The 23,510-nt window shown below is 44.8% G+C and overlaps 1 protein-coding gene across 1 annotated transcript in view; it reads left to right on the forward strand.

Moving 5' to 3' along the window:
* Positions 1-221: 221 nt before the first annotated feature.
* Positions 222-23,510, forward strand: part of TOGARAM1 (TOG array regulator of axonemal microtubules 1) — a 47,467-nt gene continuing 24,178 nt past the window's right edge. The window contains exons 1-7 of the mRNA XM_075753120.1: positions 222-1,898; positions 13,088-13,244; positions 14,640-14,774; positions 16,840-17,136; positions 18,763-19,028; positions 20,937-21,157; positions 23,151-23,251. Of these exons, the coding sequence (XP_075609235.1) occupies positions 315-1,898; positions 13,088-13,244; positions 14,640-14,774; positions 16,840-17,136; positions 18,763-19,028; positions 20,937-21,157; positions 23,151-23,251 (2,761 nt within the window). The 5' untranslated portion in view covers positions 222-314. The remainder of the gene's footprint in view (positions 1,899-13,087; positions 13,245-14,639; positions 14,775-16,839; positions 17,137-18,762; positions 19,029-20,936; positions 21,158-23,150; positions 23,252-23,510) is intronic.

Raw genomic sequence — 23,510 nt, forward strand, 5'->3', positions numbered from 1 at the left:
CCACAACCCCCCAGGCGCGGGCGGTACCACTCCGCACGCCACGGGGGAGGGCGGCGGTTCGGTTTCACCGGCGGGGCGGCGCTACCAGCGCCCGCTCCCGCCCCGCGGTTGTTCGCTTCTGCACTGGCTCACCCGCGCTCCGCGGCGGAGGCGGGAGGGTTGCCGACGTGTGTGCCAGCCACACGCACCACCCCCCCCCACACGCCGCGCTGTGGGCGGTGCCGCGCAGGCGCGCTGCAGGCCGGCCCCTGGCGACGGCGGTGTTGTGCCGCGCGGCGTTGCCGGGGCGGGGGTGGCTCCGTCCTGCGCCGCCCATGGCCGCGGCCCTCGCGCTGCCGCCGCCCGCCCGCGCCATGGAGGAGCCGGCGGGTCCCGAGCGCGGGGCGCGGGGCGGCGGCGGCGGCGGCGGCGGCGGCTGCGGCGGGGGGGGGCGGTGGCGGCTCCCGCCGTGCCTCAGCCCCGAGCGCGGCGGCCGGGCGGTGGCTGAGGGTGAGGAGGATGCGGGTGCCGGTACCGCCGCCGCGGAGCTGCCGTGGGGGCCGCGGCCGGCGCTGCGCGGAGAGGCCCAGCGCGGGAGTCGCCGTGGGCCCGGCCGCGCCCCCCGCCCGCCCGCCGCCGCCGCCGCTTCCCTGCGCGCCCTCACGCCACCGCCCGCCGCTCGCCGCGGCCTAGGTGAGCTGTCCCGCAGCCTGGCCTGGCAGCTGGGCGGCCCCGGGCCCGCCGGGCAGCGGGAGGAGGAGCCCGGCGCCCAGCCCTTCTCGCCCGCCGGCCGGCAGCGGCTGCTGGAGGGCCGGCTGGGTGGCGAGGGCACGGCACCACCTCCCCCCGCCCAGCCCGGCAGCGCCGGCCTGAAGTTCGGGCTGTTGCCGCCGGAGCTGCACGCCCGCCTGCTGGACCAGGAGGACTACAAGAGCCGCACGCAGGCCGTGGAGGAGCTGAAGAGGGTGGTTGGAGGCGTCAGCCAGGCTGCGGTGGCCTCCACACCTGCCCCCAGCCTCCTGGGGCTCATCAGCTTCCTCTACACCCTCCTCGATGACTCCAACTTCAAGGTGGTGCTCGGGGCGTTGGAGGGGATCCATCTGCTGGCCCTGCGCCTGGGCGACCGGGTCCAGGCCTTCCTGGCGCCTCTGGTCTCTGCTGCTGCTAAAGTCCTGGGGGACAACAAGCTGGCCATCCGGCAGGAGTACAACCGCCTGTTCCTGCGGCTGATGAAGGCGGCGGGTCCTCAGCAGGTGCTGGGGCTGCTGCTGCAGCAGGAGCATCTGCAGCACAAGAACTCCAAAGTCCGCGAAGAGGTGGTCAACATCTGCATCGTGGCCCTCCTCACTTACCCTGGTGAGGAGCTGGACTTGGCCAAGCTGGCGTTTGGGCTGGCCCCAGCACTGGTGGACAGCAAGCGCAGGGTCCGGCATGCTGCCATGGAAGCTTTTGCTGTGCTGGCGTCTTCCATGGGCCCCGGAAAAACCGCCCTTCTCTTCAAGGCGGTGGATGCCGTGGAACTGGAGGACAACGGGGATGGGGTGATGCATGCGGTGCAGGCCAGGCTGGCCAGGAAGACTTTGCCAAAGCTAGTAGACCAAGGGTTTGTAGAGTATGCCGTGCCCTTGCCATCATCTGGTCATAACAGGGGGTCCTGCATACCCCCCGGAGCAGATACAGACTGGTTGTTGATGGGCGGCAGGACTCAGAGTGCACACAGTTACTGTGGGTATCATGCAAGGGACGATGCTCTGCAAAACTCCAGCTCGCACAGTGCATGTGCTGACCAAGGGATAAGTCCAAGAAGAGTCCTGAGTGCGGGCAAAGGGAAAAACAAACTGCCTTGGGAAAATGAGCACGCTGGAGACAGGGAAGGTGGTTCAGGAGTCAAGATGCCTTTCACAAAGGGTGTGGAGCAGGTATGTACCCGTAGCTCACTGGGCTTGTTTATTCTAAGGTGTGTTCCAAACAGATTTGAAACTTCTCAAAGGCTTATTAAATGACAGATGTTTGCGAGGTATGGCTAATACCGTTGATATTTTATGTGCAGGGATCTCTGTAGGTACATCAGTCTGTGAAAGCAAATTTGAGAACTCCTTAATGTCAGATTTAACAGCAGGAACCAGAGAAAGTATCACTTCAAAAAAAGGTTTGGGTTTTTTTTTTTTTTTTTGGTAAGTTAGCTGGGCTACATGAGGCACTTCCAACATTTAACCCTAGTGAGCTGTCTCTGATGATGACAAGCTGAAACCCAGGCAATGAGTACAAAGTGGGGAAACTATTTCAGAGCTTCTGTTTGTGTATTTGTGTTTGAGAGCACCTGATGGGCTGCAAAGAGTTTCCTAAATGCAGAAGCTCTTTGGAGGAAAACTGACAAATTACTTCAGCTCAGGCTTAGAAGGCAGAGGTCTGGAGTGTGACTGAGGCAGCACTTTTTGGCAGCGTACTGACCTGTAATAAAACCTGGCAGTTGCCAAACGTCTGTGTGGCTCTTGTTCCTCAGTCTGATTTGACTAGGAAAAATATAGATCAGGCTGAAATAGCAATTCTGATTGACCCAAGTTTTGGTTTCATCACTTACTGACCGTGTTGGCAGCCGCCAAGGGAAGGCACCTTCGAGACGTCGTTCGGGTCCTTGTTACGTTGGCGGTGGTTCTGTTCTGTGACATCTGTTTTGGATGCCATCCGTGCGTTTAAGACCTGGAAGGTGTATCTGTGTGCGTGGGGTTTCTGATGTGGTTTGTTGGGTTTTTTTTAACTGGACAGGTTTAATTTATCACAACTTGATCTCCAGTGAGTGAGTTTAAGCAAGTGAATCTTTTTAGAAAATCGAAAGCTGTATAGAATGGACTTCCTCACTACCACGTTTATGTATTCAGAATCTAATTCTTAGTTGCTTAGTAACTTGTTCCTGTATTGGATGAGGTCATGAACAGTGCTACTTTGTGAAGGCCAGCCTTTCATAAAGTCTCTTAATAAAAGAAATGTGAGTTAACATTATTGTAGTGTAAAAACCTTATACTTGCATTTATCCTTGTGTGCAGGCAGGCGCGTGCCCTTTGTTGGTGTATGCATTACCTTTATTCAGACTCCTGAAGAGATCTCTATCTTTGAGCTAATGAATCAGGCGACTTAAGTTCCCCTGGGTTACCTACGAAGCAAATAGGGTTTGGACAACAAGTTATGTAGGAAACACCTCTAGAGCAAGAATGTTTTTCTTTTTGAAACAGCTTGTCAGTATTAACTAATACAACTTGTAGAAATACTAGTTAATTGCCAGCACTCTCTAGGCAAATTGGGCTGAATTCTGTACTGCTGCTGTTTGCTGCTGGCTGGGTTTGTGTTTCTCTGGTGAGCGCAAACAAAAAGCAAGCCCACACACAAACCAGAACCTGGCTGTTGCTTGGAACGGTGGAAGGTCCTCTGCCTGAGGCAGCCTGCTCTCGAGGTCATGGTTAGGTGCTGTGGAAATGGTTCTTTTTTTTCCTTAACCTTTTCTGTACATGCGGTTGTATTTATCCCTGTAAACTGGGAGGAGTGCCCAAAGTTTGCACCCCTGGAGGGAGGGAGAGAAAGCAATTAATTATGGTTTCTGTTTTGTTGCATATGTAAAGTGCATTTAGAAGTGGTGTGAACTTAAATTTGACCTGGGGAGGTAGCTACTTATTCATAGCTTCAAGTTGGTGATAATGAGGTAGTGGGTTTACCAGGAAACATCCTTGATAGTAATACGATAAAAGTTTTTTAGACTGGATGTGTTTTTATTTGTGTAGTATGAACGTAATGAGTATAAATCCCATCTCGTAATGTTGGGATGAAAACCAAGCTAACTGCCGGGCACCTGGAACGCTAAGGGTGCCTGTCTGGGCTTTGGGTTTTGTTTAGAGTGTTACTCTAAAGGTGGGCAAATCATGAGCGGGCTGCAGGCAGTGCTCATGTCAGGGAGCTATTTACCTCCCGAATGTAAAGCCTAGCAAGAAAAAATAGAAGGACCTTCACATTGACTTCCTTTGTCTGGCAACCGCTTGGCTTGTCTCTTTGCCATCCCAACATTTGTCTGTGTGATTGAGTCTGTAGGATGACAGATTTTCTTCTTCTCTCCTTGGAAGACTTTTCCAATTACATAACGTCATGCAAATGCTTCAAGTTTAAATTACCGTTTTCCTTTAGTGACTGTCTTTATTCTTACATTGGTGTGTATTATGCCAAATGTTTCACTTTGTTCCTACTTATGAGCAGATGTAGAACTTATATTTGTGCCATCTATTTTTGCAGAATTAGAACAAACTCAGTTTCAGCCTTTATTTGGTAAAAGCGCCGTTCTGAACAGGAGCTGCTTGTGACTGTCGGTGCAGTTTACTTTCCCGAATCTCTCTCCCTTTGCTGCTGTGTGAAGACTCGAGCTGTGAAGTTAACCACTCTTGCTTTGCTTTCACTGCTGCCACACAGTATACAGTAGGTGGTAGTGAAAATACTTCTACAGGGTGAAAGTCCTGTTTGTCATGTACATGTATTTATTCCTTTTTATGTCATGTATTTATTCCTTTTTAATAAGAACTAATTTTTTGCATCTAATGACTGTTTTTCTAAGACCTCCTCTGCCTCCTGGAGATACTGTTTGTTCCTGACTCTTCCCTCTGCTTTCTGACTTGCTCTGTTTGCCTCTCGCTTCCATTTTATGTTGTTTTCTTGCATATTTAAGTTGGTAGAAAGCTGGTGATAACTTTGAGGTATCAAAACTTGAAGACTTCATCAGTTGCGCTCTGCCAAAGGAAACATGCTAATGCTCCTTTTGCACTCTTACTTGAAAGCCATCTGAATAACCAGAAACCCCCAGTTAACTGGAATTCATTTTACATCGAAGTATAGCTCTTCTCCACTTTCTCCAAAAAGCCTGTAGCTTTTTGTTTACATGCAGGTAAGTACTGAGAAAAATAACATTCAGTGTCATGTTTGATAGAATTTGAAATTTTGACTTGAACGTAGATGAGCACAGTACCAAAATTACGCCTGCTTTACCAGCTTGCTTTAGTGGTATTGGTTCACCTGATATGAATGATGTCCAGAGCATCGTTCCCATTGTTAGAGAGACATCTGAAGGCTGATACAATACAGCAGCTGTTATTTTGCATTCAGTGGGTTTGAAAAATTTGGTTCCATCCATATGAAAATGCAAGCTGTTGCTTTGCCAGTGGGCAGTTAAGAAGAGCACGCTACAGGCAGACATAAGGTTTTACCATTACTCTTCAGCTGGCTTCTGGGACCTGTGGTTTTAAAAATTGCAGGGGATTAACAGCTGCCTACCTGTCATGTCTTTCAGGACCTACTAAGTCGAGTGTAAGTTGCGCCTGGCTCAAGGAGCAGCTTCGTATCTCTCTACAGTCTCATACCAATTTAGTCCGCTTACACTGCTGTAACCATCATGTGTCTCTCTCTCCATTAGCAGTTGTTTAACTGGTGCTGGTGGTACTTCTTTGTCACTCAGAAGACGTGGTGGCACTCAGTTTTTCAAATTTCTACGATTCCTTTTTACATCAGTATCTGTAAAGATGAGGTCTGGCTGTATCGGTGCTCCTGTGAAAGACAAAAGCACGATTTTAATGTAGGTACCGCATCTTTGCCCTCCAAAGGGAAGGAACAGCCTTGTTTAAAAAAAAGAAGGACGTCAGGGAGGCTTTTTGTTAGGAGGTAAGGCAAATGCTGCTCATTGTCGTGTATGAGGGAGAAAGAGAGCAGGGATTGATTTTAGTTACCTACATGGTGATTGCTCAAGTGGCCCCATCGTCAGTGGAGAACTAGTCTGTGCAGCCCGTACTGGAGAGCTGTCTTTGTGACCAGAGACCTCGGTTAGCATGAGATGAATTGTTTTCGAGACTTTGAGTCCTGTTGGCTAGGTCCATGTTTACTGTCATGGAAATTTAAACAGCACGATGGTTTAAGTATTGAAATGTTTATCTGATCGCTGTAGGTTGACAGCTTAGTTACTCTGTCTTCACATCCTGATCGTTTGTCTTGTCTTACTGTTACGTCTGTCTGATTGTAAAGCTTTCTAGGGCTGGAGACATCTTTTTATCTGGCTTTGTGATTGTTGGTACAGGATTTGCTGGCTTCTTGATGGTGTTTTGTTACAACCATGCCACGAAACTGTGCTTATCCCGTGGCCTGTATGTATGTTCAACGCAAGTAGGTGAACTGTGTTTTCACTTACTGGGACAAGTAAACTTGAAGAGCATTTCTTGTGCTTGAAGACATTCCTTCTTAACTGAAAGAGATTGCCATAAGCTGTAAAAATACAGCTCTCTTCCTCGGGGCATTTAGCAATCAAAGCGGGGGGCAGAATGAAAGTTAGCCCTGTATCTCTTCTTAACTATTTTCAGTAAGGTATATCACGCGTAAAATTTGGGTATTCACCTTGTTCATGTAAATGTAAAAAAATAATTACTGACTCAGACATTCCTTTGAAATGAATTTGTTTAAAAATTAACTTTCGGAGTCATTCTCTGGCTGAAAGGATGCATGAAATTAGCTTAATGTTTAAAGCTGGTTTTCTACCAGTATTTTTAGGGTCATGTTACACAGTGATTGTCCAAGGCCATGTCTAGACTTTCCTAATCAGATAAGATGTGAAGTAAAACATGTGTAAGTTAATGTGTACTACAAATGTAACGTAGATAAAGCACATTGCCTTCAGGGGTTTGTCTGAAAGCAGCTTCTGTCAGTGATATTAAGTTGGGTTATTGATGAAACATTTCTCTGTAACCCCTGATGTCCTTTGAAGCTGATTTTGTTTCATCCCCATCGGTAAAGTTACGGTGGCCAGCTACGCTGCAGGATTCAGAAGGGCCATCTGACCACGCAACAGGCATAACCAAGAGCGTCCGTCCTGCGTGCCGTTTCTGTACAGCCTGAAGTCTGGGTGTGACTCTGTGACACACGTGGCTGCCGCCGGGAGCAGCGGAGGTACCACCACCTAACGGTGCTTAGCCTGGCACTGGAGATGCAAGCGCAGAGTTTGTCTTCGTTTGTTAGGTTTGCATGGGACCATAGCTATCTTCAACCTTACGGACCCCTTAGTGAGAAGCTCTAAAGTGAGATGCTTGAACTGCCGCCGCCTCAACTTCCAGAGGGTGCCCTCGTTCAGCCATCAGAAAGGAGTGTTCTCCCCAGTCTCGGTGGCAGAAGAAAACAGGACTGATAGGAAAACACTGAGGGAACCAGTGCTTCCAGCTGTCTCCTTTGGAGCCAGAGTGCCAGCAAAGGCCCGAGAGTGGGTGCAGCAGGACTGTTGGGTCACCCGAGGAGCCGCCTTGCCCTGATGCTGCAGCTGACACGGAGTTTTGTTGGAAAGGGAACCAGCACCAGTGACACAGCTCAGCGGTGTTCTGCCTGGAGATGTGCTTACAAAATGTGGCACTCACGGGTTATACAGCGCACACCCCTTAAAAAGGTCATTAAATAAAACATTTGTACCAGTCTTTATTTAATCTGCAGGTCTTACTTCTGACAACTAGTATCCTTTGGTTAAGTGCATGACTTCACACTTTAGTGCTTTATATACTGAAGTTGGAGGCTCATGGCTTAGTAGCTGTTCACAGCACCCCAGCTTTCCATTTTTCTTTCTTTCTGAAAGCGAAACTCGAGTTCACCAAATGAAGCACAACTATCTGTGCTTCTGCGCTTCTGGTTCTTGGCAGCTGGACACATCTGTCAAAGCTACAGGACAGGCTCTGCCTTTGACTCTACCCTCTTCCAAAGCCAAATTTGAGTAGCCTGACCTCCTCTGGTAGTTGCTATCACCGCTCAGCTTGCATCGGTAGGCTGAAGCTTCTCTGATTTCTACCCAAATTAATAAAATGGTAACTGGTTTTGGGGGTTATTTTTAAGTACCCAGAGTTGTACATTTCGAAGTGTATGCTTCCAGGAGCCTTATGGCAGTAGCTAGAGATAGGCAGTACAGGGCACTAATAAAGCATATAATCCCGTGAATATTTTCTTTTGTACTTCAGTAAGGTCCCATTCATTTCTAATTCCGAGCTGGCAGAGCCGGGCTCGCCATGTTCAGTTTGTTGTCTGTAAATCCAAGGGATAAAGTTGTCTGAAATTGCTGGAGTGAGTGTTCTCTTTCTGGAGACACTGATGTGCTGTGTCTGCTCCCATTCCTTGGGTTTAGCCTTGGAAAGTATAAACAATTCCAATCTGAACCAGACCAGATCCTATTCCAAAGTAAATGTTTGTTTTCTTTAGGACTGGACATGATCTACTCATCTCTTGGGTGCTGATGTTAAGTGACTGAAATTAGCCTGCTGAGAAACCGGTTTCTCCAGTGGTTGTCCAGCTGGTGCCGTTCAGGAGAGGCCACACAAATGACTTTAAGAACATTGCACTAGTAATCCCCCGTTCCCTTTTTAACTCTCATCTTCTATAATTCCTATTTAAGCAAGCCATCAGAACAAAAACACTATCAGCAGTTTGGGGTACAGAAGCACTTTCTAAAAAACTAATTGCTGCTGCTTCTGTAGACCTTACCAGCTCCACTGCTCTGCTGAAACTCGAAGAAACAAACTGGTTGCCACAAAATCAGCTATCAGTGAGCCGGGAGTTCCTCCCTGGTCTTTTTGTAGCTAAGCCTTCCCGTGTTTACCGTGGAAGTGTAGCGTGCTCTATGTATGTGTAACGTGCCTAGGAGTTCTTGCAGGATGAGAGTTACCTCTCGTTTCTCCCTGTGAAATGCAGACACTGCGGATCCCGTGCTCGCTGTGGAAAGCAGTGCCCTTTGGGGGAGGCTAGAGCATTTCAACGTTTTGCTCAAGTTTTAAGCCATGTTACAAAGTTTGCACGAACTGCACACAGTTTCACATAACTGTGCTGTTTGGCAATAACTGTGGAATTCTTCTCAGTTTACGTGCTGATCTGATAATCAGAGAACTTAATAGCTGGACTCTATGAAGACCTTAGTGAATGTTCAAATGATCTGTGAAATTAGTCGTATGAAACAACTACTCTTTGTTTTCCGCAGCGGTAATGAGGATTAAAGGGACGTGGAGGTTGTCTGTGCCATAAAAGCTATCCTTTCTTTGTGAGTTGAGGTGTCTGTCTCTGGGACGTGAGCCATGATTTTTCTGGAGGCTGGTAGAGTGTTTTGGGGAGAGAGCATCATGTATTTGTGCAGTGGCTGATCTCTTCGCTGGGAGCGTGTTGTAGATGGCGGCTGGGTCTTTGATGGACCTTTCATCTCCCCCCGTGCGGCTGCTCAGCTGGTCAGGGGGTGTAAGAACGGAGATTTGTCAGTGATGGGTCATGCACAAGGGCTGGGCTTTGATAACCAAGTTAATGTTTCCTTTTGTGGACAGGTTCCAGTGTTTTCCAACATTGGTGGTAGTAGCAGAATTAAAATGAAGCTGAAACCTTTTGAGAAATCACTTCTCCAGGATCTGTCATTTACTTCAGTGAAAAATCTGGCAGCTTTAGGTTTGCATTTATTTGCCACCAGCCTGCATGCCTACCTTTAGTAAATCTATAATCGCTGTAATTGTAATTCGTATACAAGAAATCAGTTTTTATTCCTGTAGCTGGGATTGGAACAACTGAGCAAAGTTGTACAATCATGTCAATGTTGAGTAATTTGCTCCTTCTACGTATATTGTTGTGTCTGTGTGGAGAAGTACGGTGTAAGCACTTTGTACAAGTAACGCATTTATTCACGGACTGAAAGTTGGGTAGATGGAGAGTGAGGTTTTCTAGCAGGGAGATAGCAGAAGCAGGAATGCTGAGTTCTCATCTCCTCTCTTACCCTGACTTGTAATAACCTGGACAATCCACTTCACCCATGCGGCCGCTGTTCTTTTTCTCAGTTGTAAAGCAAAATGAGTGGGTGATAAAGTGCCAGCATAGCGCTGAGTGTTACCCATTCTACTCCTGTGATTTGAGTCGTTGTCCCTACCGTATATCTAGCCATCGGAACTTGGTTCTTGTTATTTGCAAAGTTTCCTATTCCCTGCTCTGATCTTGCTAAAGCCTTTCACACCCGCTGGATTCCTGCTGCCGTCTTCCATTAAAAATGCGATCCAGGTGATCCGTGTTGTGTCGAGGCTCCTTAACTTTCCCCTCGCTGCCGTATGCTTTGACCTAAGCAGTTGTCCACGGATATTTTAAGTGAGAGTCTAATCCCCGAAGGCCAGTTAGAAAGTACAATCCTCCATTAGAGCTGGCTTTCAGGGTGGAGATTTTATGTCAAGTTTTAAGTTTTTTGAGCATTTCAGTGGATTTGCTGAAAATGCTGCGCACTGGAGGCTTTGGCTTGTTACGCAGATGGCTTTAATCATACCTGATGAACGCGGAGCCCGTGAAATGCAGCGCACAATGGGAAATTGGAATGTGCGGTTTTGTAAGTAAAGACAAAATTGTTGCCGTTTTTGTTACCGCAAAATCCCTCCCAGGGGCAGTGAAGCCGTGCGGTCCGGCAGCCGCTGTCCCCGTAGCTGTGTACGTCGGTGCAGGGGTGAACAGCCGCCCCTTTGGGAACCCGTTGGTTTTTTAAAGCACGAAATGGAAATAGAGGCAAATTGCCACTTCACTTATTTATTTACTAATAGCAGGTACCATATGGGAGTTATTTTTTTCATTTTTAAGGGGGGGACAGTCTTAGAGAGCAGGTTCAGAAGTACGTAATTTAAAAGTTTGCATTGTGAAGTTTATTTTCTCAAGAGGAGTCTCATTGGGAGGGTATGGAGATTTAATTTCTCTTGGCTCATGTGTATATCTGGCTGACGTGAGTCTTCTTTACGTGGAAGAGACCTGAAGGTTTTGTTTAAACTCCTGTAGTTTTTTGTCTATATTCCATAACCATAAAAATTTTTTATTTTTAAGATATTGTGTAAAAAAGTATTATAATGATTTAAAGACAATTAGAGTACGCTCTCAGCCATGCTACGCATCTCATGACTGTGCCGCTTCAAGTTTTAAGTTCTGACCATGCTTTATTTCGTGATGCTTGTGTGAAACCCCATTACAATATTAAATATCAGATGAAACCCCACCAAGATATGAAATCAGAGCATTTAGCTGCTGTTATGTGACCCAGTCATTTAACTTGCAAGACGTCGGAATCTGTGCAGCCACCACGGGATTCAGCGCGGTGCGTGGAACGTGCAGGGAGCTCCGAGCTGGCTGTTCTGCAGGCTCTGCAGTGCCGCAGCGGGGTTTGCCGCTGATCGGTCTCTCCGTGCCGAACACAAGCGGCATTGCGGGGGTCAGGCGGGGCGAGGAGATAATTAATTACGGACTGATGGAGAACCGCAGGTTCATAGTGCCAGAGTTTCTCTGGGGTTCCCAGTTTCAGAATCTGTCTTTACGGTGAACTGAGATTTTCAGTGAAATGAAAAAAAAATAATTGTATAAGTAAATGTATGATGTATGTGTTAAGACTACAAATTCTTCATTCCACACAACCAGTATATTGAGTAAAGGAGGTTTTTAGGCTTAACGTAATGCTGTTCTTTCCAATGCTGCACAAATATTTCCATTTCTGTTCAGGCTTCTATTTTGACCTCTGTGTGGAGCCTTGCCTATGAAAGGGGAGTTCAGAGTTAATATAGCCTAGAAATAATTTAGGTTACTGATTTTACTAGTTGAATCAGAAAGGAAGAAACCTTTATTTAAAGCATGATCTTTTCTTTGCTAAGTATTTACATTACTCGGATTTTTCCTTTCACTATAACAGGTTCTCATTACAGGGTGCTGATATTGCCAGATACAGCTTTTGGACTGAATCTGAAGCATGCTTTTTTCACACCTCAAGTAGCTGCTATTTAAACACTCACACAGCTTAATGTACATAATTCAAAGTGTACATTAATTTTTTAAATTGATGACTAATGCAGTATTCTACCAGTTAGTTTTGTTGGGTTTTTTTCCCTTCAGTATGAATAGTGTCAACCTGTATTAGACTAAGACCTGGAAACCAACTAAAATGCTTTCTAATGCTTAAAATACTTAAAGTATTGGGTAGCTGGGAAAAGAAAAGATTCATCAAAATGTTTTGCATTTAAAAATCAACTGCCTTGTATTAACAAAGGAAGTCTTGGCAGATTGTGTTGATGAGCCATGGCACTCAGTGCTAAATTTTAATATTTTAAAAAATTCTCACAGGTTTTTTTGTGTGAAGGATCTGAATTTGTGAACTGCTGACCTGGCCATGCTGCAGCAAACTTACTGCTTGGTTTCACGATAGTGAAAGGCTTCGTATCTTACGTTGCATTTAATGAAGGGTTAGGTGAGACTGTTTAATGTTGGAAAATAGAATTATTTTTATTTTCTGTTTTCCAAAGCACAGACAGTGCTTGGGGTTTAGGCAGTTACCTGCCCCGAGGTGGCCGCAGGACGAGGTTGAAGGCGGCCGAGCCGTGTCCCGGCCCCAGGTCGGTGCCCGGGGTGCTGGGGCACAGCTCCCCCCTGCTCGGCACTCCTGGCACCCCTGCAGCAAGGCACCCCGGGCCGGGGGGAATGAGGCAGTTGGCGGTTTCTGTCCACGGGCACTAATTTTGGTGCCTTTTGTGGCTCCTGTCCCCCACTGCCGTGAACGGGCAAGAAACACCAAGGGACCTGCAGCCTGGCACGCTGCGGCTGGAGCAGCACTGCTGCCGTGCTGCTCCCCGAGATGGGCTGCTGCCCGGGCAGAGGGGGGGCAGCCAGACCCCCGAGCCCCTGCTCTGGCCTGCTGTCACTGTTCTAGGTGTCTGCTTTTTTTTTTTTTTTTTTTTTTTTTTAAGAAACCTTTTCTGCTTTTTTTGCTCCATTCAGTAAGCTTTATCTGTGCCTATATGCATGAGGGATCACATTTGCTTCTGCGGGTGAAAGATGTGGCACATGCGCATACTCTCTTGCTTTTCATTTGCTAAGTGATAGGGAAGAAAAACCTTTATTTTCCATCAGTCCTGTTTTCTTGAGGTAGTGACAGTGCTTTGTGTAGCTTTATTGCAAAGAGACGGGTCTGGGCTGTGGTGGGGTCTAGGTGACAAAGTTACACTGATAATTCTGCTGTTTGTACAGGAAAGGGTTGCGCATTCATTTCACACACATGAATGTTTCTTTATTTTCTTTTTTCTTACAGTTCTCTACATCAAATGATTTTCTTCATTCTCCAAAATTAAGGCCCTCTCAAGGAGTACCAGTCAGTGATGAGGTTTTTTTTAGTAGAAAAAGATCTTCAAGGAATCTATTTCAGAACAGTATAGATTTTAACTCTGACCATTCTTCTGTTTGTGCTGGTAAGTACTAACGCAGAAAAGTGTTTGATCTGCCGTTTACAAAATAGATTTGGAAGAACCCAAGCATAAATTTGTAGCTTCATGAGCATGATTTATTATTTATTGATTATTTGTTTTTTTATTTATTTTCATTTGCAACGAAGAATTGAGTACTGGGCACAGAGCTATGCCTGCAGCTGAAGCAAGCGGCAGCGGTCCCATCCGTGCTCCTGGAGACACGTGCGACATCTCCAAACCTGCACCACTGTTTCCCAGTCCTGAACACACACAAATTTTCACTAGTTTAGATAGACCCAGGATTTTTTATACATCAGGTTTTTTTGCTGACAGCAAAGACAGAAACAGTGTGGTTACGTGAACAGATGTATTGAACAGAAGCACTCGGAATATCCCTGAAATACAGAGCTTTCCGCTGCTTTTGCAGAACTAGGAAAAAGAAGTACCATAACAGCAACAGAATAATTCAGCCAACGTTCTTTTGCACTGTAAAATACCGCATGAGTTGCAGCTAAAGTAGCAAATTAAAAGGAGACACTGAATTTTACTGACTTTTGAGCAGGAATATGTTGTTGGCTAGAATAGCAGTTATTATTGCAAAAAGCGTACTGTCAAGAGTTAGCTGATAGTAGCAGCAGCGTAGGAAATACCAAACTGTAAACTGGTCAACACGTCAGGAAGGTCGTATTTGGGTATGGTAGGCTGTTCAGAAGAGCAGATCAGTGCACATCTAGTCTAGATTTACATTTTTTCTCTTTTTGCTTTGTAAAAGGGTAGAAGCTGTCCAAAGAGCACTAAAGATTGTTTTAAAAGAATGAAAAATGTCATGTTTTTGAAAACCAGGTCTGTAGAAGATTGTGGATTTAGTGCTACACCTGATTTCCACAAGCAGTGTAAGACTCAGTGATTTGTATTTTAATAGCCAGAAGGCACGTGAAGAGCCTGGGCAAGACCAGACCTGATTTATTCTCTTCATTTGGCAGCAGGTTTTGTTCTGGGCTTTTTCTGAGGAATGTGCGGCATGCAAAGGTTGGTCGCTGCTGTGCTAGGAGTGGCATCGCTCTAAAGAAACTCACTGCATTTGGGGGTTTAAGGTGTTGTCTTCCTTTTATTGCCGTGTATTCAAAGAGTGATTGTTTTGGGTTTTTCTGTTGACCCGCTACAATTCTCAGAGTTGGACAAGTGCCGTGGAAGAACAGCCAGCCATTTTTCCAGTTTGTGCCCATGAACAGTACTATGAGGTTGCTTAGAAACTCTTGAATTGAATACTTTCAAAGTAGTTATATTTTACACTGAAAGTTAGAAAAAGAGTCTTAATTCACTGCTAAATATTATCGTATATTATTGAATAGCATATGTTAAGTATTTATCTAGTTATTTCTGTTTTTCTTTTGAAAGGTGCTATGGGCTCTCATCAGCCGCAAAGTTCAGGGAGATGTGGAACACTTGGATACACACAGACACGTGGCAAGAGTGGTAGTGTGGACTCTGATTTACAGTTTTTAGGATTAAATAACTGTCAGCAGGAAAAAGGTATATGGATTCTAACTATCCTGAGTCGGTGCATGTTACTTCAGAAATGTCTCTTTATTTCTATGCTGCCTTAAGAAATGAAAACGGTTACTAAAACATTGTTCAGTCCCTATTCAGATGTATTTGTGCCTCCCTCCTGTGCAGTGCTTTTCATTTGTGGTTGTTAATTTGCAGCCCGCACCTTTGTTATCTGACCGTATCAGTGTGCCATATAAAATGTGGTCCTGTAACAGAATCTGAACTTTTTTTTTATTTTTGAAAATTTGATCTTTAGAGTTCTATTAGTAGTATAGGTCAGATCAGTCCAGCCCGTGTAGCAGCAAGGCCAGGTCTGAGCTGTGCCCCACGGCGCCTGGCTGACACCCCTCTTTCGTCCCCCCGAGGTGGGGAGGGCGGCTGGGGTGCCTGAGCAGAGGGTGGGCAGGAAGAGGCGCAGGCTGCTCCTTCCTGCTGAGCACGGCAGCTGGGTGGAAGCGACCTGGGCGTGCTGCGGAGACGCTGTGTTGGTGCAGGTAAAAGCCGTTAATTCTCATGTTATTGCTTTAATTTGTGGTGGTGTCTGTACAGCTTTTACTAGACAGGCAGCCGGGGCGCTGCCACGTCAGGCGGCTTTTGCTGCTAGGTCCAAAAGTGAGGCGAGGGATTTGACTGAGTGCCCCTTAACCCTAGAGCTGGAGGCTGAGATAAATCAGACCTGTAACACATCTAAACTTGGCTCTTCATAAGTAATAATAATAAAAACAATGCCAGATGTACACTTAGAGAAGGAATGAACTTGCTGTCTGGAGGAATAGATGGTAAGGATACCAAATCTGCGGACAGAGCTGCTTTCAGTGGTCCAGATGCGTTGGACAAGGGCTAGAGCTGACAGCCTTCTCGGAAGATATGTAGGGACTTCACTTGGTTTACTTCTAGCCACTGATGGGCTCTAGATACGGTGTTTTTCTCATGCCTATGGAAAGAAAGGAGAAATTTCCTCTTTGTTTTTTGCCTCTAACTACAAAGTCAATGTTTTGTTCTCTTAGCCTCAGTCTTCAGAAGGCTGTCAGGTGCGTTGCCGACGCTTGCTGATTTATTTCTCTGCAAACATTTCTTGTGCCAGATATTATTGTTAACTTTCTTCGGTGGTACAACCCACGCCTGACTCGGTTGTCTCAGTTTTGCTGCCCCGGGATACCTGAGGAGAAGCAGGATGCTGCAGCCTTGGGCAGCAGCAGGAGCAGAAGACAGAGACCTTGGAGCTAGCTGATTTGTAAAGGGATTTTTTTCTGCTATAACAAAGGCATAATGGAATGGTTTTCTTTGGAGTGACACAGACAATTAATAGGTTCCCCAGGCCCAGCTCACATTGTCACTGGTTCTCCCTCCTGGGCTCTGCTTTCCTGGTTGTGGCAGTGGAATTGTCTGTGGGCTCTGCTCTCCAGGAAGTTGCTGAGGTGGCCCAGCGTACAATGATCCTTCCAGAGGCTGTCAGGAACTTTGCTAAAACTTGTCCTCTTTTTCACTTGCGTGATTAAAGCCCGAGTGAATGCAGGGAACGTGTGTCTGCTTTTCATGGGAAACAATTTAAACATAGTTCCAAATCTACACTTATCATTTTTGATCTACTGGTTTCTAGGAAAAAATAATTTTTTATTTCTTTTTTGTTTGTTTTTTTAAAAGGAAGTAGAATTTATAACATTTGTGTTGTATTTGTACTCTTGTATCACTGAGTTTTGAGAGCAAATTTTATGCTATGCAGGCTTGGAATACGGAGCAGCGAGCAACACAACCATGTTCAGTCTATTTGCGTCATTTGTTTTTTAAATACAGTTCTTCAAAACACGACTGCAAGAGAGCTTAGGCTTAAACTCATTTGATGAAATGTAGGTAAAAGGGATTTGATATTTTGAGGAACAATGCAATTTGCAACATGAAGTTAGCTGTTTTGTCTGTTTGCTTGGGTAAAATGCTGACCTTCAGTTTTGACTATGTAGAGGGTATATTATTTCATTGTAAATTATTATTATAAGAGCTGTCAAAGAGGCTAATTACCATAAATACTATTCTCTTTTTCTTTGCTCAGTTTGTGCCAGCCTAAATTTTTCCAGCAAGACCCCGAGAAGTTTCTGCAATCAAGCAGAGCAGACGCTGTCCTTCCAAGGTCCTAACGCAAGCCAGGGCGCCTTCATTCTGCCGTCTTACCCCCTGTCATCGCCCAGGAACAGCCCAAAGCACGTCTCCCCTCCAGCTGACTCCCCAAAGAAGTCACAAGATAATACCATCAGCTTCTCAAACTCCTGGCCTCTGAAAAGCTTTGAAGGACTGCCTAAGCCTAGTGCACAGACGCAGCTGCTCAGTCAGAAGGCAGGAGACAGTACAGGTAGGGGTGATGTCGATAGGAAGATGGAGTTCAGGTTTGCGTTTTGAGTGGCTTCAAGCAGTGGTCAGAAAAACGACAGTGGCAGGTAAATGGGGAATTATGCAGTGCCCCAGTTGCTGTGAGAAACGCGAGGGGTTTGGAGCTGCGCTAGACTAGTCACGTCACTGGAGGCTTCTTCTAAAAGCGGAGTCTTTGTATTTTGGCAGTTTGAAATGCTGGCACGTTTTGTTCCTTTTAACTATATGACATAAAGCAAAATATGCACCAGCTCTGCTTTTCTTATCAGTAACAGTGAAAAGTTTGACTTCAAATTAAAATAAAAACAAACCCCAAAATCTAGCACTTCAACGAAAGCCAATACACAAATAACTGTTGCTTTTACTGCTCTAATTACTACATGTGCAAGAAAGCATTACTCATTGCATTTCGACTTTTTGCCTCTTTATTTGCCTTTGGAAGCTTATGTATTGAGTTTCCACACTCAGAATGGCTCCTTAAAACCTGATTACAAACAGCTCCATCTCTAACAAGTGGAATCTGTGCTGATTTCATCCCAGCTTGCACCGACAGCTGCTGGCAGAGACTGCTATTTATGGCCTGATTTCCTCCTCATGAACAAATTGGTTAACCTGAAATAGTTTTAAGTTTATTTAATTACAATTGCTTAAACAGTTTAGATTATTTCCTTCAAATACTAAAGGCAATCTTATTTTTAGGTTAAAAATAGCTTTAGTATCTGTTTAGCTTAAACTGATTCTTAGTCACTCGTGAGGGATACCTTCTGTAAGCAGAGTAACAGTTTCAACATGCAATTTTGCAGTGATTTAAAGAAATCTGGTTTAAATTTCATTTTCATTGAGACACATATTTTTGCACATATGCAGAAAATTTCTAAATTAATTCTTTGGAAGTCACCTGTCCCTGGAATGCATGTAATTTCATCTTGCAGATGTGTGTTCATCATTTGTTGATTTTCTTTGTTATCCATATGCATTTCAGGTTTTTTGTTTCTTTAGAATAACTTTATTGTTGTTGACACAGCTTACAGGAGAGATTGTTAGGACACCAGTCTTCTTTTTTCCTTAATTAAGAAAGTTAGGTACTTTTTAAAGGCGCTAAGTATATGTTGGCATGCACATGCATGAAACACTAATTTATATTTGTTAAAAGTAGAAGATATTGGTAACTGAGCTTGCAGTGCAGGGAGATGGAAAAGGTAATAGCAAAGACCATGCAATGAGGCAAGTCTGGTAACATTCTCATGATTTTGGAAAATTAAATATTGAAAAATCTGTGTAAGTAAGTATTCAGGAACAGGGGCTTGGCGGGTTTGGAAAAACGATGATTCCTTGGAGAAGGAATATTGAAAGTTTTTCAAATTATGAATAGTATAAAAATAAAGTTAGATAGGGAATCACTCTTCAGTCTTGTTCATGTGAGAAACTTACTCCTTGAAATGTATTTACAGTAGTAAATAAAATTGCATGCATAAATATGGTTTTTAACACTCGCCTCATTGTAAAAGGAGTTTTCTGGTGTGATACAGAAACGAGACATGAAGTTTATTCTGAGCGCTGTGTTCCTGCCTCCCCTCCGAGGACTGACATCTGCCTGTGTCGTCTTTAGGGGAGAACTTGCAGGAGAAACATGCTCCTCTGCAGCTGAAACCCACCCTGGTGAGACACCCAGCTTCCCGCAGGGGCCTGAACGGGACCAGACCCGTGCCCCCCATACCCCGCCTCGCTAGCCCGCTGCCCGATAGGATCGATTTTAATGTCACAAAGTGGAGAAATGAAGAGTGTGAGGACGTGTGGCTGAATGAGGTGGATAGGAAGCTTGCAGCTCATCTTTCAGACCTAAACGTTGATGGCGAGGAAGTGGACCAAGAAGAGGTTGGTTTAAATATGCTTTTAATCACACTTTTAACAGGTGATAATTTTTAAGCTTTTTTTTCTAAACAAGAGCCAGAAAATAATGTTTCTGACTTAGATTTTGTGATGCTGTCATCAGTACAGCAGGTTTCAGTGAGATACCACCGGGGTCTGATAGAAGCTAAGCCAAGCCATGGAAAGTGATGTTGAAGCATGCTTCCCGTGTTTGATCCAGACATCTTCATTTCCCTTGTTTTTCTCAGAGCTCAAGTCGTAATGTTTTCAGTTATCGTAGTACCAAGACAGAACTGTGGGCCTTTATATAGCTTCTCATTATCTTGACTTCATTTTAAATTTCATGTCAGATTTAAGTAATAATCCTGCCTTTAGTTATAACGAAGGGCCCGAAATAATGAATAACTTCCTTGATGAAAGGTTCGTTTGACTCAGCCCAGAGTTTCGTCAGCCTGCCGCCTCTGCCGAAGCGGGCTGTCTCTGGTACCCACGCTGACGTCCCAGCCCTCTCGGAACTCAACCATCTTTTCATAGAGTAAAATGAGGAGGAGTGATGTGAAGCTGGATGTGTGTGGTGTCACCTGCAGCTCTTTGATAGGACATAGACAGATGTGACACTAGGCCTGGCGGGTCAGCACCCCTCCCGGATGTGGAAATCCACCAGAAATAATTTGGGCCGATTATGTCTATTCAGTGGCTAGTGTTTTGAGCGTGCCACTCAACTTGTGACTTAGAAAATATTTGAAATATTTAATACCTGTAAATCCATATACCTTCTGTGACCCGTGAGACTAGTCGAACAGACTTATTCTAGCATCTCCCTTTACTGATCCGTGAAATAATTTGCAGACAGCGTAGCTGTAGGTGCCACACGGCTGTTTCTCTGTCACACGGGATGTCCAGTGAGATGCCCCTGTGCATAGCAGAGAGCTCATGCCAAGCCCTGCCACTGCGCCCCGTACATCCTGACGGATCCTGTCACTCGGTTGCTCAAGTCTCTCTGGTGTTTGAGAAATCCCAAATAGCCGCCCCAGACTAGGACAGAGACTCTGCAGAGGTGTGCTGGATTGTTTCCAGGGGTGGCAGGGAGGTGGAACTGTATCCGCAGCAGCACAAATCGAAGCCGTCGCAACGTTGATTACATGAGAAGCACAGGTATCTCGTATGATTGGATTTTGTATGATCTTATGCACATGATCCTACGCAACATGTCCTTGTTTCTGTCACAGTTCATAGAAATTGTTTGAATCTCAAATCCTGTCTTTAGTCCCTGCGGATCTGAGAGCAGTTGCAGTAGGAATTAATGGCTTTGCCTTACTCTGTCTTCCAACCTGTAGTCACTACTGAGGTGGTAAACAGACAGAGGAAGAAATTTTTTTGTATCAAATATATTCAGCAAAAAGAGGAGAGAATATGCAGTAGCACAAAGCTCTAGTCATTATAGATTTTCCTGCTTATTTGAGTAGGAGCTCTGCTTGCTAGGCACTGTTTTCAGGATTCCCTTCTGCATATTTTGCAGCTTTGTGCAGGTCAGGTATGAAAAGCCTGAGGTTCCAATTGTATGTACTAGCAGCCATCAAACACTTCCTTTAGTGTATTAAAGAAGATAAGAACAGCTGATGTATTTCTGCAGGAATCCATTCTTGTGTTTTGCAAAATGAAGCTGGGATACAGTGTCATTGTGAATTTGCATTTACTTGCAGTGGAATTATTCTTGTGAAGTGAAACAGCGAAAGGGGTTGTGATAACTGCGTAACCCACGGAAGTGGTCGGTCACATTGCCCAACAGAGGCACGTGCACTGAACTCCCATGGATTGAACTGAACACTCTGAAACATACTTTCTTTTGCTTAAAAAAGCTTTTTTTCCTATGCAGTGAATAAAACCTGTCATTTTGCTTTCAATCCTGTTTAGATGCAGAATTCACTCAGATCCCTACGAAACAGTGCAGCTAAGAAAAGGGCAAAGCTAAGCAGCAACATTTCAGACCTCGAAAGTCCCGATTCTGCTCTTAAACTTGATCTGTCTGCGGAGTCCCCTTGCCCGAGCGCGGGTTCCTGCAGTGAAAGCGGAATTTACAGCCAGGAGTCTCTGACCTCGCCGGTGTCCGCAGTCCCGCAGAGGAGGAGAATAACGTGAGTGGAGCTCATACCGTAACGCTGCTTTGAAATTCTCACCCACGGTCTCTGCTGGTGTTAGTTAAATATTAAAGGGGGTGAATGTAATGTAGTTTTTGTATAACATTGCTTTGCTTAATAGCTTGATTTTTATATATGAATTATTTTCCCGTCTAAAAGTACATTGTTCTATACAATAGCTGCTGAATTATACTATTCTAGTTTGTGCTGGCTTTTAATTTGAAGGATTTCCACTGCCAGCGGTGGTAAATATTTCAGTAAGACTTTAGCCTGCCATGGAAGGTATGTGAACCGTAGCCTAAACAAATGAGTAAGGAGGAGAATGAGTTACAAGGAAGGATGAGGTTTGCTTATTATAGCCTGGAAATTGAAGAAGGAATGGGTTGGGTTTTTGCGATAAGAGGAAGACAATGTAGATGTTTCTTATTATTGCGAATTGTGAACTGTTTCCATTTTATTACTGACAGACTATTGTTAATTTAAAATGCCTTCACAGAGCTCTTCTAAAGAGAAATTGTGTGATGACACATGCTACTCTGACTGTAAGGAGCAATGACCCAATTGGTTATTAGATTAGCAGTGTAAACTTTTTTTTTTTACTGAAATAAAATTGTTTTTGAGGAATTTTGCAAATTTTGCAGTAGAGAATCTCCTTTTCTCCTCTCAGAGCCCGTGATAAAGCCGCTTGTATCTCTGGTCTGAAGATATCTTTTATTTTTGTCTGTACTAAATGCATCTTGTATAACTGGCATACAACTGTATTAACAGAGTAGGGAGGAGGAGACAGAATATACAAAAGAAAGGTTTTTTGAGACAGAGGGAGACTGGAATGCTTCAGAAACGGAGGATTTTCACAGCTGTGCAGTCTCAGAACTAATTTATATGTACATATCTTCCCTATATGCATTACTGCTGAATCACAGTTTTAAAAATAATCTTTAAAATAACACATTAAAATGCTAGAATACCTAAAAAGTCAACATGTGATGTTTTTCCAGGCAAGGTTTTGACTAGGACACATTCTATACAGCATACCATTTCCATTATTCAGTGACATACAAGCTTAATATTTTACAGAATTCACGGTACAGGAATTTCGAACTAGCAAGGAAGAGAGGGGACATCTGGCAGGGAGACGGCATTTGTAGAAGTGACAAAACACATCCCAGAAGACATTAAAAGCCTTGGAACGTTCATAAAAATTTCAGAGAGCTTAGTTCAGATGCTGGTTTGCGAGCATTGGAAATTGGCATTTTCTGTTCACAACATCTGTGTAGTTGGGCCACAAAAATGGAGTCTGTTCCTGTGTATTTACTTTTAGAAGGGTTAGTTAATCCACTGATAAACTACCGTGAGCAATGGGAGCTTGGTGCTGGTATTAGTGAAGCTTCTGAAGTGTGGGACTTCCTCAGGATCTTAAAAGCAAGCCCTCCAGTTGTGTGGATTTCAGTCCCAGCGTAGTGTTTAGCAGCGCAGGGCTCTGCGTTCAGTCGTCTTTAATGTCTCAGTGCATCATTCTACAATAGAAGTCCCAAGATTGTCTCGTAGATAACAGGATATTCCTGGTGAGTGTCTGTCCGCTAGACGCGGAGCTGAAACCGGCTCATTTCTGGAAGTGAGAGGCCAGTGGCCGCCCTCACTTGCCATTCTTTGCCAGATTGGAACTAGCACCGCCAGTCCCTTAGGCCAGACGATTCCTTAGCTTTTTGAGTGACTGCTAAATTTAGTCCTACTGTAAACTTCACTCTTAAGGGTTGTCCTTATGGTGTTCTTCATAATGGACCTGCTCATCAAATAATTTCTACTGAATTCATTTTCTGTTTCTACTCAGTGTGAACACTTGAGGAAGTATACTGGAAATATTTGTCCACCAAGTACATTGGGGAGGAGAAATAGAAATCTGTTGTTGTTATTGCTACAAAGTGTTATTTAGCTGGGCTCTGATGAGTGTAGAATTGTATCTCTAAGAATGTGGTTTATATTTTAACAGGTCAGACACCCTTCCACTACTTGGCAGCAAATCACAGCCTGCAAGACTATCTTCAGCAAGAAACAGAGACTCAAATGTGGCAGAGCAGAACTCCAGCACAGGTATTTCACTGTGCATATCAATCTATACCTTGCTTCACTGATGTAACAGCACAGTCACTTGATGTGTCTGTTCGTACTTGTTCAATGAGCTCATGTCCCTTCAGCACTTAAAAAAAAGTAATTGCTAGATGCTGTGTGGTCAAACTGAGATTATACTGTGGTGCTGCAGGTGAGGAGGAGCTCAAGGGCTTCTGCCTTTCTGTGTCAAGATAAACTGTGTAAATGCAAATGCCACCTGTGAGTATGTGCACTTCAAAAT

The sequence above is a fragment of the Balearica regulorum genome, chromosome 5, assembly GCF_011004875.1.
Source record: "Balearica regulorum gibbericeps isolate bBalReg1 chromosome 5, bBalReg1.pri, whole genome shotgun sequence".
NCBI lineage: Eukaryota > Metazoa > Chordata > Aves > Gruiformes > Gruidae > Balearica > Balearica regulorum.